This window comes from Peromyscus californicus, unplaced genomic scaffold, assembly GCF_007827085.1.
Source record: "Peromyscus californicus insignis strain IS unplaced genomic scaffold, ASM782708v3 Scaffold_4__1_contigs__length_199733344, whole genome shotgun sequence".
In the NCBI taxonomy this organism is placed as follows: domain Eukaryota; kingdom Metazoa; phylum Chordata; class Mammalia; order Rodentia; family Cricetidae; genus Peromyscus; species Peromyscus californicus.
Window position 1 is genome coordinate 171,183,201 of NW_026294562.1, and position 14,872 is coordinate 171,198,072.

A 14,872-nucleotide genomic window follows, 5' to 3' on the forward strand; every position below is an offset into this window, starting at 1 on the left:
GCCTAGACCATTGACCCTCTAAGTGATCTGGGTCCTGCCTTGGTTCCCCATCACCAGGTCATGCCATCACACCTTCCACTTGAGGCCCTTGTGGGCCAGGGACAGTGCCAGGAATTTCAATTCCAGGCCTATCTGTGATCTGAGATTGGGGCCACACTGTCTCAGGGATGACAGGGTCACATGATCTCAAAAAGGAGCATGTCTGCCTGCTGGGGACCAGCCTCAGCAGTTTCAAGGATCTCGAAGGGCAGGGATGTCTGGCAGGCACAAGAAAAGACTCGGACACCCAAGTTGGTGCAAGCTGACGAGTCTTGTCAGATCTGGAGATGTGCGTCTTCTCTGCCTTCTCTTGACCTGACTCAGCCCCAGTCTTTTATTGTAATAATACAAGGAAATAGGGGATGAGGAAATTCAAGAGGTGGTTGGGTTCTTCACAATAGTTTCAAAAGTTCTTTTTGGAAATCAGCAAAGTGTACCTTGTGCCCCTTGATTGCACATAGACATTCCCAGGAAGAAAGCCAAAGCATACCAGGTTATTCTTTTGCAGGTTAATAATTATCAGGACATCTGAGGTTATCACCCCAGAGGCCATCTACTTGTGATTTCTCAGAAATCACAGAAATGCAAGCAATGGTTTAAGGTACCAGACGCCAGCTTCCTCTCAGCCTAAGTCCTTCTTCATCTCTCTATAATTCGCCAAGTTGTCTTCTAACTAGTTCTGGGCAACTCTTGTCTTTTACCCTATCTATATGTCACTCCATCTACAGTTTTCTGCCACCAGCCTTCTGGGTTTTTCCCATGACCTGCTTAAGAGCTTTACCTCCTGCCACTGTCACAATCTGAATATCATTTCTAACTTCATGGGAACCACTGCAGGAGAGAGAAAGAAAGTCATTAAGAACAAATAGAGTAGGAGGATTTCAAGAACCAGTAACAGTTGGATGAATGAGAACATGACAAGCATACGCCATAAAGTCTGCCCTCAGGGCACAAGGGTTGTTTTCTCCTTGGCCCACAGAAGGCAGGCTTAGTAGAATATCCGGTGGGGCAGCCCTGGAGGGATCAATGTCCTCATTTTTGTGTACCTCCAGCACAGGTTCCACTGGCAACACCTCAGGGTTTTCATATTCTATCTCCGGCATCTGCCCTCTAGAGCAGTGGTTCTCAACCTTCCTAAGGCTGTGAACTTATAATACAGTTCCTCATGATGCGGTGACCCACCCCCCACCAGCTATAGAATTATTTTCGTAACTATAATTTTGCTTCTGTTATGAATCATAATGTAAATATCTGATATGCAGGATATCTGATATGTGACCCCTGTGAATGGGTAGTTCATAACCCCTCTCAATAGGGTCAAGACCCACAGATTGAGAACTGATGCTCTAGTAGATGCTTCCTGTCAGAGAGCAAATCAGTCAGGATCGTAGACATGGTGAAAGACCCCCGACTGGAGTCTTCCCTCTGGAGAGACCCTCGCCCAGAGATTACACCGAGACCACAAGTCAGATGCAAACAGCAAGAGGCTTTATTCAGGAACACGGGTACCCGGGGCGATACAGTCCCTCCAGAGGCTGAAGAGACTGGCGCGCCCACGGGCTGGAGTGGAGGGTTTTTATAGGGTTGGGCAGCGGAAGGGCGGGTACAGAAGCAGGAAGCATAGTTTACAGGGTTCTGATTGGACGATTCGTATGAGGCCAGGTTCAAACTCAGGACAGCTCGTGGTTTTTCCCCGAGCTCGACACGCCTGCTGACTTGGCTCTCATCCAGGGTACAAGTTGTTTTTCTGACCTCTAGCTACTTTTCAGGCCCTGCTCAAAAATGGCGTTAAGCTAAGCAAGTATGCTGGGGCCCTTCATTCCCCCATTTTCTTATCTCAGGGAATGGAATCCTCCATTCATGGGGAAGAATAGGGATGTGGCTCCATTTCCACCTGGTTGAGTCGTTGGTATTGTTGTGTCAATACCAAGGTCTGAATAGTAGAAACGCGTTCCCTGATAAATTGGACAAGTCTGTTTAGGATACAGGGCCCGAGCGTCAGAAGGAGCAATAAAATCAGAAGGGGTCCCATAAGGGTGGAGATGAGGGTGGTGAGCCAGGGGGACCTTCTGAACCATCCTTCAAACCATCCCTGCTGTTCTTCAAAGAGTTTTTGTCTTTGCTCTAATCTTTTTCTTAATCTAGCCATGCTATCTCTCACCACCCCAGTATGATCCGCATAGAAGCAACATTCTTCTTTAAGGGCGGCACATAACCCCCCCTCCTGCAGGAAGAGGAGGTCTAATCCCCTCCGGTTCTGCAGAACTACTTCAGACAGGGAGGTGAGTGACTTTTCCAAGGCACTCACGGATTCCTCCAGTGCCTGGATATCGGTATGCATGGCAACCTGGAGTTGTCTGAACTGGTTGGTTTCCATGAGGGCAGTGGTACCTGTGCCTATTCCGGCAGCGACTCCTCCCATAGTTAACCCACCTAGTATCAGGGCCAGGGTTAGCGAGACTGGCTCCCTTTTTATACGGGGGACCCCTGTCTCATATCGGGCATAGATATCTTCAGGTGCACGGTAGACTATCTTGGGGTACAGTTCTATGAGCACACAATAATCGGCCGTGTTGGCTAGTATTGAGGAGGAGAGGCATGGTGTAAGTCCAGTGCTACAGGCCCAATAAGTCCCGTTGGGAGCCACGAGATAGTGGGGTCCTGGAACAAGTGCCTGGGTGCGATTACACAGGTGTTGGTGGGTGTAGGGTACTATCCCCAGACATAGTCCTTGTCCTGACACCTCGGAGATTGTGAGCTTATGCTGAGGTGTCGAGGCACATCCTGACGGGGGTGAAGAAGAATTGGTGAAGCTTCCGACTACGGCCACCCCCTCATAATAGGGGGGTGTGGAGACTAGGCATAACCAGCATTCCTGAGTCTGATTTGGGTTGGTAACATTGAGGGCTGAGTAAGCGCCCTCTATAAGATTCAATAGCCGGTCTCCCGTACCGGGCCTGGGTGGCTGGAGGGTGACTGGGGTTATAGTGGCATTCGGAGCCGTGCTTGGGCGAATGGCCGAATTGGGTCGGGGGGTAGCCCTCGGGGGTGCCGGAGCGGGTAAAGAGGGGCGCTTTTGGTCAGAGAGAACCTGGTTGGGACCTATAGAGGCGGAGGGCTCTGTGATTTTAAGCCTAATCGTAAACACGACTCCCTGGTCCCATCCCGTCATGTAAAGTCTAAGTCCCCATGTTCTACCTTTAATCCAGTCTTGTGTTATCTCCCTTCCCTTTTGAGTAAAAGATATATTCAGGGGGTTGCAGGTGAAATTTACACAGGGCCCCCCCCCTTTCCAGTAAGTGTTATCTCTTCCTGACGTGACAGTTCCCCAACAACGTCCTTGAGTAAGAGGACGCCATGAGTGGCTTTCTCTTTGGGTAGCCCTTTTTACCCTAATGAGGTCCCAAGTGGATGAAGGCTCCCAATAGGTATTACCAGTTGTTTCACATCCCCATGCTTTACAGAAGTAACTTTCATAACCCCCACATTGTCTAATCATCTTTCTGTCCCTACCATCCCGGGGACAGACGTAAAAGGATAGTTGTGACAGGGCTGCTCTGGTTTCAGGGTGACCACATCCATATCTCCCGTCACTACATTTGCAAGTTCCCTTACCATCCTGACAGACGTCTGGTGCTCTGGGGTTCATGGGGTCAGTGGTAGGGATGTCCCAGTCCCCTGACCCTGCTACTAGTTGGCAGAGATCTGGATGCAAGTTGGGCCACCATGTGAAGGGGGTGTGAAGGGCGGTCGTTTGCCAGACCATCTCCCCAGTTTGTGAGATAACCTGCCAAGTGAGCCTCTTAACTAGGTGCGGGCTCTCTGCCGCCCTAGTCCCCTGGGGGTAGGCAGAGATTAAGAGGAGGGGGAGGAAGAGGAGCCGCGGGCCAACCTTATTTTTAGGGGGGTTTCGTGTGCGGCGCACTGTCCATGTTGACTTTCTGGATCCTGCTGGGTCGGGTTCCCTGGCAGCCTTCACATGCGAGGCGTGGATCCATGCAGTAATCCCGTCGACCTTGAGTGCAGTGGGGGTGGTCAGCAAGACAGTGTAGGGCCCCTTCCACCGTGGTTCCAGATTCTTGGTCTGGTGTCGTCAGACCCAAACGGAGTCCCCGATCTGGAAGGGGTGGGGCACCACCGGCTTGTCTAGCTGCTCCTGGTAGGCCTTGGCCAGGGGCTTCCAGATCTCCCTCTGCACCAGTTGGAGGGCTTGAAGATGTGCCTCTAAAGTAGGGGTGGTAGCAAAGGAGGAAATATCAGGATGGAGAAAGTCTACAACAGGAGGTGGGGCCCCATACATGATCTCAAAAGGGGTTAGGCCGTGTGGGCCAGGAGTATTTCGGGCTCGGTAGAGAGCCAAGGGAAGTAGGAGCACCCAATCTCTAGTGCCAGTTGCAAGCGTTAATTTGGTTAAAGTCTCCTTGATTGTTCTATTAGCTCGTTCTACCTGTCCTGAGCTCTGGGGACGGTATGCACAATGGAGTTTCCAATCAACCCCCAATAGTTTGGCCACCTTCTGACTTACCTGAGAGACGAAGGCAGGCCCGTTATCCGACCCCAATATTTGAGGCATCCCGTACCTGGGGAAGATTTCTTCCAACAGTTTCTTTGTTGCCACATTAGCCGTCTCATTCTTGGTTGGAAATGCCTCGATCCATCCAGAAAAAGTGTCCACGAAGACCAGGAGGTACCGGTACCCATAGAGTCCGGGTTTTACTTCTGTAAAGTCTATTTCCCAATGAACACCAGGACGATGGCCTCTTTGGCGGGCCCCCTTGTTTAGATGAACCTTTCCTGCGTTGACTTGAGCACAGGCTGGGCAGGTAGAAGTTACCTGCTGAAGTACCTGATCCTGGTTCAGCAGCACTGTCCAGGTGTTTTCTCTGTCCAATAGGGTCTTCATCTTGTTTTTGCTCAAATGGGTCAAAGCATGGAGGAATCTTAGCATGTATCGGGTATGGGAGGTTGGCATGACCATCCGGTCCCCTAGTATATATGCCTGTCTTCCTTGTTCCCAGTCCGCCCCCATTTTCTTTGCTAGCTCATGGTCTTCTGGGCTATAGGGCACGGGGTCTCTCTCAGGCTGTGGTTCTTGTATGGCCATCAACTGGCTGCTCCCTGCTGGCTGGGAAGCCACTGTTCGGGCAGTCAGATCCGCCAGCCGATTCCCTCTGGCTACCGCAGAGTCATCCTTTTGATGCCCTGGGCAGTGGACAATACTGAGTTGGAGCGGGAGGAACAGGGCCTTTAGGAGGTCTAGGATCTCTTTTTTGTTTTTGATTTCCTTACCCGCGGACGTCAGCAGGCCTCTCCGTCTGTAGATTTCCCCGTGGACATGCGCAGTGGCGAAGGCATATCTGCTGTCAGTATAAACTGTGAGCTTCTTACCTTCTGCCATCCGGAGAGCTTGGGTGAGCGCAATCAGTTCTGCGCGCTGGGCCGATGTCCCGGGCGGGAGTGACGATGCCCATACCACTTCCGATTCGGTGGTTATAGCTGCCCCGGCTCTGCGTTTCCCCTCCTCCAGGAAACTGCTCCCATCTGTGTACCAGACAGCGTCTGGATTCTTAAGCGGCTGATCTGTCAGATCAGGGCGGGTGCCATGTGCTTCGGCTAGAATCTGGAGGCAGTCATGCTCCCCGGAGGGGCTAGGCAGTGGCAGCAAGGTAGCAGGGTTAAGGGAAACTGTCGGCCCAAAATTTACCCGGTCTGAGTCCAGCAGTAAGGCCTGATAGTAAGTCATTCTGGCGTTAGAAAGCCATCTGTCCGGTGGTTGTCGGACCAAGGCCTCCACTGCATGGGAGGCCAGCACAGTCAACGGCTGTCCCAGAGTCAGCTTCCCGGCATCCTTAAGTAATACGGCGATGGCTGCCACCATGCGGAGGCATGATGGCCATCCTGTAGCCACCGGGTCCAATTTCTTGGACAAGTACGCTACAGGTCTCCTCCAAGGTCCCAGTCTTTGCACCAGTACCCCTTTGGCAAAACCTGAGTTCTCATCCACAAACAGCTCAAAGGGCTTGGTTAGATCTGGCAGACCCAGAGCCGGGGCCTCGAGTAAGGCCTTCTTGATCTGTTGGAACGCTTTCTGATGCTTCTTCTCCCATTGGAACATGGCCCCTGGTTTAGTGAGGGGGTACAATGGGGCTGCCAGTTCGGCAAAGCCAGGAATCCCAAGGCGGCAGTACCCAGCCGTACCCAGGAGCTCTCGAACTTGGCGGGGGTTCCGAGGAGGGGGGATGGAGATTATCGTCTCCTTCCTCGCTCTTGTTAACCATCTTTGCCCCCCGCTCAGGGTGTAGCCCAGGTAGGTAACTTTATCTCGGCATATTTGAGCCTTTCTGGCTGAGGCTCTATAGCCCTTTTGTCCAAGTCTGGCCAATAAGGCTCGAGTGCCCTCCAGGCACTCGGTTCGACTCCTGGCCGCCAGGAGTAGATCATCCACGTACTGGAGCAGAGTCAGGGTTGGGTGTTCGACCCGGAATCTGGCCAGATCTGCATGTAGGGCCTCATCAAAGAGGGTTGGGCTATTTTTGAAGCCCTGAGGGAGCCGGGTCCAGGTTAACTGTCCCGAAAGCCCTTTTTCTGGGTCCCTCCATTCAAAAGCGAATAGCATTTGACTTTGAGGGTGCAGTCTCAAACAAAAGAAGGCATCCTTCAGGTCTAGCACAGTGTACCAGACGTGGGTCGGTGGGAGGGTGCTCAGAAGGTTATAGGGGTTGGGCACCGTGGGGTGTATGTCCTCCACCCGCTTATTGACCTCTCTCAAGTCCTGGACCGGCCTGTAGTCCCCTGTCCCCGGTTTCTTAACAGGCAAGAGAGGGGTGTTCCAAGGGGACTGGCAGGGCTTTAGCACCCCTTGGTCTAGGAGCCTTCGAATATGGGGCTTGATCCCCTCATGAGCTTCCCGTGACATTGGGTATTGTCTAATTGAAACGGGAGTTGCGGAGGCCTTTAGTGAGATCACCAGCGGTGGCTGATCGTGTGCCAGCCCCAAGCCCCCAGTCTCTGCCCAGGCCTGAGGAAACTCTCTCAGCCAGTTCTGTAGTTCCTCAGGAGATTTCTCCGGGGGTTCTGGTTCAAACAAACGGTATTCTTCTTCTAAACTGAGGGCAAGGATTTGTAGAGAGTCTCCTTTAGGACCCGTGACCCTCGGTCCCTTCTCATCAAAATAGATTTGTGCCTTCAATTTGGTTAATAGGTCCCGTCCTAACAGCGGATGGGGGCATTCAGGTATGTGCAGAAAGGAGTGAGTTACTTGCCCTGATGCCAGTTGGACTTTTCTCTCGGCAGTCCAATAATACCTCTTGTTTCCAGTTGCCCCCTGCACCAGTGCAGAATGCCGGCTAAGAGGCACTCCGGCATGGGTTAGGACTGAATGTTCGGCACCAGTATCAACCAGGAAGGTCACGGGCTGCCCCCCGATCTTGAGGGTTATCCTAGGCTCAGGGGGGGGCTCCTGGCCTCGACTCCCCTAGTCTTCCAGACTAAGGAGGTCTACAGTCTTGGGCTTGGGCCGGCGGGGTCCTTGTGGCTTCTTGGGGCACTCTCGGGCCCAGTGTCCCTTCTCCTTGCAGTAAGCACATTGATCTTTATCAAGGGGTGGCCTCCTTCGCTCTCCCGACCTATCTCCCTCTCTCCGCTGTCCCTGAGACACAACGGCGGCCAAAACCTTTTTTATCTCCCTATGCTGTTTCTTGTCCCTTTCCTCTTGTTTCTGCCATCTCCTTTCCTCACGCTCCTCAGGAGTTTCTCTCTTATTGAACACTTTCTCTGCTTCCTTCAATAAGTCTGGCAAACCTAGCGCCTGTAAACCTTCCAGCCGCTGCAATTTGGTTCTGATATCTGAGCTAGACTGATAGATAAATGATAGGATGACACCTGGTGCTTGCCCTGGGTCTTCTGGATCATACGGAGTGTACATCCTATAAGCCTCCTTCAGCCTCTCTAAAAATGCAGCGGGTGTTTCTTCCTTTCCCTGTATCACATTCCTTACCTGAGCCAAATTGGTAGGCCTTCTGGCGGCCGCTCGGAGACCCGCTAAGAGCAACTGGCGATAGAGACGTAGATGCTCCCTACCTTCAGGTGTATTGAAGTCCCAGTCTGGGCGGGTCAAGGGAAAAACTGCATCGATGATATTTGGGAGTTGGGTTGGCCTCCCATCGTCGCCCAGAACCTGCTTCCGGGCCTCCAGGAAAACTCTCTGCTTCTCCTCTACTGTTAAGAGGGTCTGCAGGAGCTGCTGACAGTCGTCCCAAGTCGGCCTGTGAGTCACTAGGATGGACTCAATTAGGCCGGTTAAGGCAACAGGATCCCTGGAGAAAGGGGGATTATGTTGTTTCCAGTTATAGAGGTCTGAGGCTGAAAAGGGCCAGTACTGCAACTGGCGATTCGGCCCCTCTCTGAGCGGGAAGGCCCTGGACTCAATAGGGGGGCCATCCCGGCGGCCGCGGAGGCGGCCGGCAATGGGGGACGGGGCTGCGTCCTCTTCTTCAGCCCCGTGGGTCCTGCGAGTCGAGGTGACTTCCGGATCTGCCACGGGCACGGCCGGGGACGCCGCCACCGGGGCGGCGGCTGGGGCCGCTTTGGCCAGCTCTCCAGGTGGTCCGGCTCGATATGGTGGTGGGTCCTCCGTCAGGAGATCTATAAGGGGAGTATTGGGGTCTGGGGGAAGGACTGGAGGCTTAGGAGTCTCCTTGTGAGGGAGCACGGGGTAAAGGGAGGAGTCTGGGTTGGGGGGCGCAGAAGGCCCAGAGACTGGAGGGGGCTGCGGAAGGAAAGGCTTAACCCATGGAAATGGGTTCTCGACCAGTGATCTCCAGATGGTGATATATGGGACCTGGTCGGGATGCCCATAAGGGCTAGGGGCGAAAACCTTACCCTCCACCTGCGAAATAAGAGAGAGGTTAAAAGATCCCTCTCGCGGCCAGCCGACATTCATCATGACCCATTCGGCCTCGCAGAAGGTGATCCATTTCTTCTTCCTGACAATGACACCTTCATTGTTTCCTCGGGCCTTAACATCGGACCAGTGGTCCTTGGTTAGGCTCAATGGGGTGGCGACAGCCTGTCCCATGGTGGTCTCCAAATAAAGAAGGGTTAAACACACAACGAGAAACAAACAGACAAGACAGACCACAGAATTTTTCGCTGCGCGGCTCCGGCGTAAAACCGAAAGCAAAAACTCAGATGGGGACGCGGAGTGTTTGAATTCTCCGTCCCCTGCCAGTACCACGTATCCTTCTGATGCGTGGGTGGCCCCGAAAAACCGTGCCCCAGAGGGGACTTCCCGTGCCCCAGAGGGGACTTCCCGTGCCCCAGAGGGGACTTTCCGTGCCCCAGAGGGGACTTCAGATACCCGTGGAACGTCTTCCAGGGTTTCGGTGGGCGAAGTCCGAGCTCGTCAGCTCCTTCAGCCCCCACCGACTCAGACCTGACTTAGGACGTCCGACGAAAACGAAAGACAAGTAAACAGACTGAGACAATACAGACAGACAGTGGCCGGACAGCTTACCTCCTGACAGTGGGTCGGTGGTCCCGAGGCGGGGGTCTCAAATCCCGGACGAGCCCCCAAATGAAAGACCCCCGACTGGAGTCTTCCCTCTGGAGAGACCCTCGCCCAGAGATTACACCGAGACCACAAGTCAGATGCAAACAGCAAGAGGCTTTATTCAGGAACACGGGTACCCGGGGCGATACAGTCCCTCCAGAGGCTGAAGAGACTGGCGCGCCCACGGGCTGGAGTGGAGGGTTTTTATAGGGTTGGGCAGCGGAAGGGCGGGTACAGAAGCAGGAAGCATAGTTTACAGGGTTCTGATTGGACGATTCGTATGAGGCCAGGTTCAAACTCAGGACAGCTCGTGGTTTTTCCCCGAGCTCGACACGCCTGCTGACTTGGCTCTCATCCAGGGTACAAGTTGTTTTTCTGACCTCTAGTTACTTTTCAGGCCCTGCTCAAAAATGGCGTTAAGCTAAGCAAGTATGCTGGGGCCCTTCAATGGGAAGCCTGGCACTGGTTTATTTTATCCTTCAGAGGATAAAATAAAAAATTTCAGAGGCAGGGGCTAAGCTGGTGTGTGCTGGAGGGGTGAGTAATGGGAAGAAATGGAGAGAAGCATCATGATGTGAAGGGAGTACCCACAGGAGACTGGAAGGGTCACAGTTGGGTTCAAATGTTGTCGGTGGTTATGTCAGAGGAGCTGTAGTCAGCAATTAAGCTTATGAAGTTCAATTCACCAAATAGCAAAGCTAAATGCTGGAGAGGCAAAGCCCTGCCCCCCTGGGGTGAATAGTCTCCAGAATGCCCTTTGCTGCTGCTGTGTTCCTGCTGTATGTGACATGGTATGATTACTACGTGAAAGGATCCCACCTTATCTATTACAGTGTGATTGTTTCTTGGGAAAATCCCACTCCTCACTGGGCAACTTACTTACAGATCATAATGAAGATGATTTTTATAAGAGCAGTGATGCTTAGTTAGATCAATGATTTGACTGAAATTTCTGAGCCAGCCTAAAAGATACAAGTGACTAAGACAGGTAGTGAAGATGTGTGGGATGACTCATCTCTAACGGGCTTGAGGGCCAGACGGCCCAAACAAGTAAAAAAGATACTTTCTGAGAGCCAGCCTGGGTCTGCCTGATGGTCTTAGCAACAGCAGCTGAAACTTACCTGGACCAATGAGAGGCAGCCACGTCACACCAGCTGATGCATAGTCATCAGACCTCCCCCCAGGGTGGGGTGGAGGGTATATAAGGCTTGCCTCTTCCTGAATAAACTGAGCTTGTTGTTTCGACATTCTCCCAGAGTCTGTGTGGTTTGACTCTGCGCCTACTTGGCCCCCACCCTCAAAGGGAACAACAGCAAGGACCCTGCTACAAAGATGATTAGGGAAATAGTTTGCATTATTCTGCCAATTGAACCAATAAGAGACACAAAAAGACAAAAATAGGCTAGAAGTCACCTTCCCCTTGGTTTTTGTGGGATTTGAAGAGGATGGAACCTGAAAACAAGGAAGTCTCATGCATTATAGACACATGGATGCTGTGTGTGGAAAAACAGGCTGAGGGTTAAAGAAAGCAATTGTGTTTCTCAATTGTGTTTCTACACCCAAGGTTAGGCCTGAGTTCCTCTGTCATGTAGCTTATAGAATAAATCTCAGGCCCTGGTACGTACCTTGAAAAAGCAAAGTTGTGAAAGGAAATTAAATGACCCTATTGTACGTAAACAAAAATAGACAATTAGCTGAACACTGGAATGAAGTTTTGTAGGTATCTGCTACACTGAAATCTGTGAAGAGAAATAGAAAACACTACATTCTCACAGAAGCTAATGAGACCTCAATGGCCAAAGTGACCCTGAGCAGAAGGGAATGCTGGAGGCATCACCATGCTCCATGTCAAATATCCCTAAGAGCAAACCTAGCAACACAGTATGGTTACTGGTAAGACATAGACATTCAAACCAGTGCATCAAAACACAGGACCTAGAGATAAACTGAGCAGCCACAGCCGATCTGTGACCAAAAATACATTGCCAAAAAAATACATCCAAGTAAAGACGGCCTCTTTGACAAATAATCATGGGGAAACTGAATAGAAGAACAGGACTAGGTCTCTATTTGTCATTTGCACAAAAATCCATGTGAATCTGAAACTTGGAAACTGCTGAAGGAAGAAACTTCAAGAACCTGCAGCAGCAAGGACTTTCTGGAATGGATTCCACTGCCTCAGAAATCACCACAAGAATTGGCAGATGAAGCCGGACAGTGGTGGCACACGCCTTTAATTCCAACACTGAGGAGGCAGAGGCAGGAGGATAGCTGTGAATTGGAGGCTAGCCTGATGTGCAGAGTGAATTCAGTACAACCAGGCAACACAGAGAAATCCTGTCTAGAGAAACCAAAAAAGAAAGAAAGAAAATAATTGGCAGATGGGATTGCATGAAACCGAGAAGTTTCTGCACAGCAAGGAAACAACAGAGTGAAGAGTCAGCCAGAATGGGCTGGAAGGTTGCCAGATACACTCCTGACAAGGAATTAACACGCAGTCTATAGAAAGAGTTTAAAAAGTGAATCAGATAGCAAGAGAGCCTCAAATCATCTGGGCAGTAAATAGATAAAGGTACAGAGCAGAGTCCTGAAAAGAAGTGCAAATGGGGAGTAAATACATGAAAAATTCAGTGTTCTTATCCACCAGGGAAGTGTGAATCAAAAGTGTACATGACAACTGTCAGGTGGTTCTCCCCTACCTCCAAGTTCACTGAGAAAGCCTGTGTCAACACACACACACACACACACACACACACACACACACACACACACACACACACACACAAATAATAAATCAATATGATAAATCACAATAGAGGAGACTCAGGGAGAGGACCTGTCCTCCACTTCCCAGGACCCTTCCCCTTTGCTGTGCTCAACTGCCCCACAGCTGATTGCTAGGAGCTGCTACCTCCTCCTGGCCCCTTTTCTCCCCTTGAGACTCACCAGTTCTCAGCCTGCTCCCCACGAGGAACTCTCCAACTACCACACTTGCTGGGAAGTCCAGGTGACTTTATTCTTTGGGACTCACCAGTGCCCTGTCAGCTGTCTAACTGGGGCCCTCTAGTTTTCCTACCCAGCCTGAGACCCAGGACCAGTTCACACTGCCAGAGAAACTTCTTCCAACTTTCTCAGTCAAGCTGCTGCAGACCTTAGATTATAGCTGACAACCAGAAAATCTGGAAGAGGCTGCAGCCCCAATACCAGACAGAGAAAATCGACACCCTAACCTGCTGTGAATCAGCTCGCTCCTGAACACTGTAAACACCTCTGCCAAAAAGAAAACAGCCGTAAACAAAAAGAAAAAACTCAACCGATAACCAACTCCAGATGCAAAAATCCCAACTTCGAAATGAAAACAATACAAATAACCAATAACACATCTTTACCAATACACACACACACACACACACACACACACACACACACAACCCCACAGTAACAGCCCATTTTGAAAATGACTTGGAAGAATTCTCAAAACAGTCAAAGACTAAAAGAAGAGTGAAATAACAAAGTCAATACAAGACATAAAAGTAGAGTTTAAGAAACCTAAACAGAAATGATGCTGGAAATGAAAAACTCAATAAACTGTTTATAAAGCTCAGGGGAGTCAGGCATGATGGTGCACACCTTTGATCCCAAAACTTGCCAGGCAGAGGCAGGAGGATCTCTGTGAGTTGGAGACCAGCCTGATCTACACAGTAAGTTCCAGGGCAGCCAGGGCTACATAGTGAGACCTTGTCTCCAAACAAAATGAAATGAAACAAAACAAAATTTCTTGGAAAGCCTCACCAACATAATGGGGCAAGTAGAAAATAGAGAGCTGGGGATGGAAGACCAAGTAGAGAAATTGGATCATTAGGAAATGTCAGGAATTTAACCAAAAGTATGAGCAGGACATGGTAGTTTGGGGATACGACAAAAACACCTAATGTCAGGGTTAGTGGATAGAAGAAAGAGAAGAACACCAAAGCAAAATATAATTCATCAAGAAGAGAAACACAATCTAGTTTTAAAATGGGCAAATGCAGAAACCCACAGCCAAACACTAGGCAGAGCCAGAGGGAAAGGAAGGATGTAGGAGCCAGAGCCAGGCTCATAGGGGCTCCGGAGACTGAGGAGACAAACATGGACCCTGTGTGGGTCTGAGCTGGGTCCTCTGCATATGTTACAGTTGTGCAGCTTGGTGTTCTAGTGGGACTCCCAACAGTGGACATGGGGGGTGTCTGACTCTGTCCCTTGTGGTTGGGGCACTTTTCCTCCATGATATGAGGGTTCGTGCCCAGTCTTATTGTATCTTGTTAGGTCACGTTCGCTGAAAGTCCCTGGGAGGCCTGCTCCTTTTATTTCCTTCCTCCTCCTATTTTTTTTAAAATGATTTATTTTATTTATTATGTACACAGGCCAGAAGAGGGCGCCAGATCTTATTACAGAATGTTGTGAACAACCATGTGGTTCCTGGGAATTGAACTCAGGTCCTCTGGAAGAGTAGCCAGTGCTCTTAACTGCTGAGCCATCTCTCCAGCTCCCTCCTTTCTTTTTAAAAAGGAAAACAAAGGTGGAGTTGATCTGAGGGAGAAGGGAGATATGGAGAAGGATGGGGAGGCATGTAGGGAGGGGAAACAGAGCTTGAGGTGTAATGTATGAGAAAAGAATAAAAGTTTGTAAAAAAAGACAGCAAAAAAAAAATAATAATGTGGGCAAAGGTTTCAAACAGATATAACTCCAAAGAAGATCAAAAAATAGTTGGTAAAAACACATAAATAAAAAGTTCAATATCATTAACCATTGAGGAAATACATATCAAAATCACAGTGACATCTCCACTGCCATACCAATTTCTAATGAAAGCTAGATAGATATTCAAAGGTTCCCTGGGCGACTTACAGACAGCTGTAAAGGCCCACCAGCATCTGGAGTCTCCTTGCAACACCTCAGAGATGAGCTGCAGATCTCATAGTGAAGGCCAGATGGAGACATTGGGACACACAGAAGAATATTTCCCTCAGACACACAATCTCAAAGCCTGGTGTGATTGTTATGTTTTTGTCTTCTTGTCAAAAGCCAGGTCATTTGGGAAGAGGGAACCTCAATGGAGAAGATGCCTCCATCAGATTAGCCTGTTGTAGGGAACACAAAGGTCCTTGCACTCACAGAGAAGCACTGGGAAAACCAGGAATGTTAAACATGCTGGGTAGTTACAACCTGATTTCTGCCCAGGAGGTGAATGTCCCATAGCCCAGGTGATCTCTGCACGATCTGAAGGGCCAGGCCATATCTGGT

General features: G+C 50.3%; 1 protein-coding gene across 1 annotated transcript; it reads right to left on the reverse strand.

Moving 5' to 3' along the window:
* Positions 1–1,505: 1,505 nt before the first annotated feature.
* On the reverse strand, positions 1,506–9,538 carry LOC128094427 (uncharacterized). The gene is given in 1 exon segment (XM_052712806.1): positions 1,506–9,538. A coding segment is annotated over 1 exon segment (7,218 nt). The 5' UTR covers positions 9,116–9,538; the 3' UTR covers positions 1,506–1,897.
* Between the last annotated feature and the right edge of the window lie 5,334 nt (positions 9,539–14,872).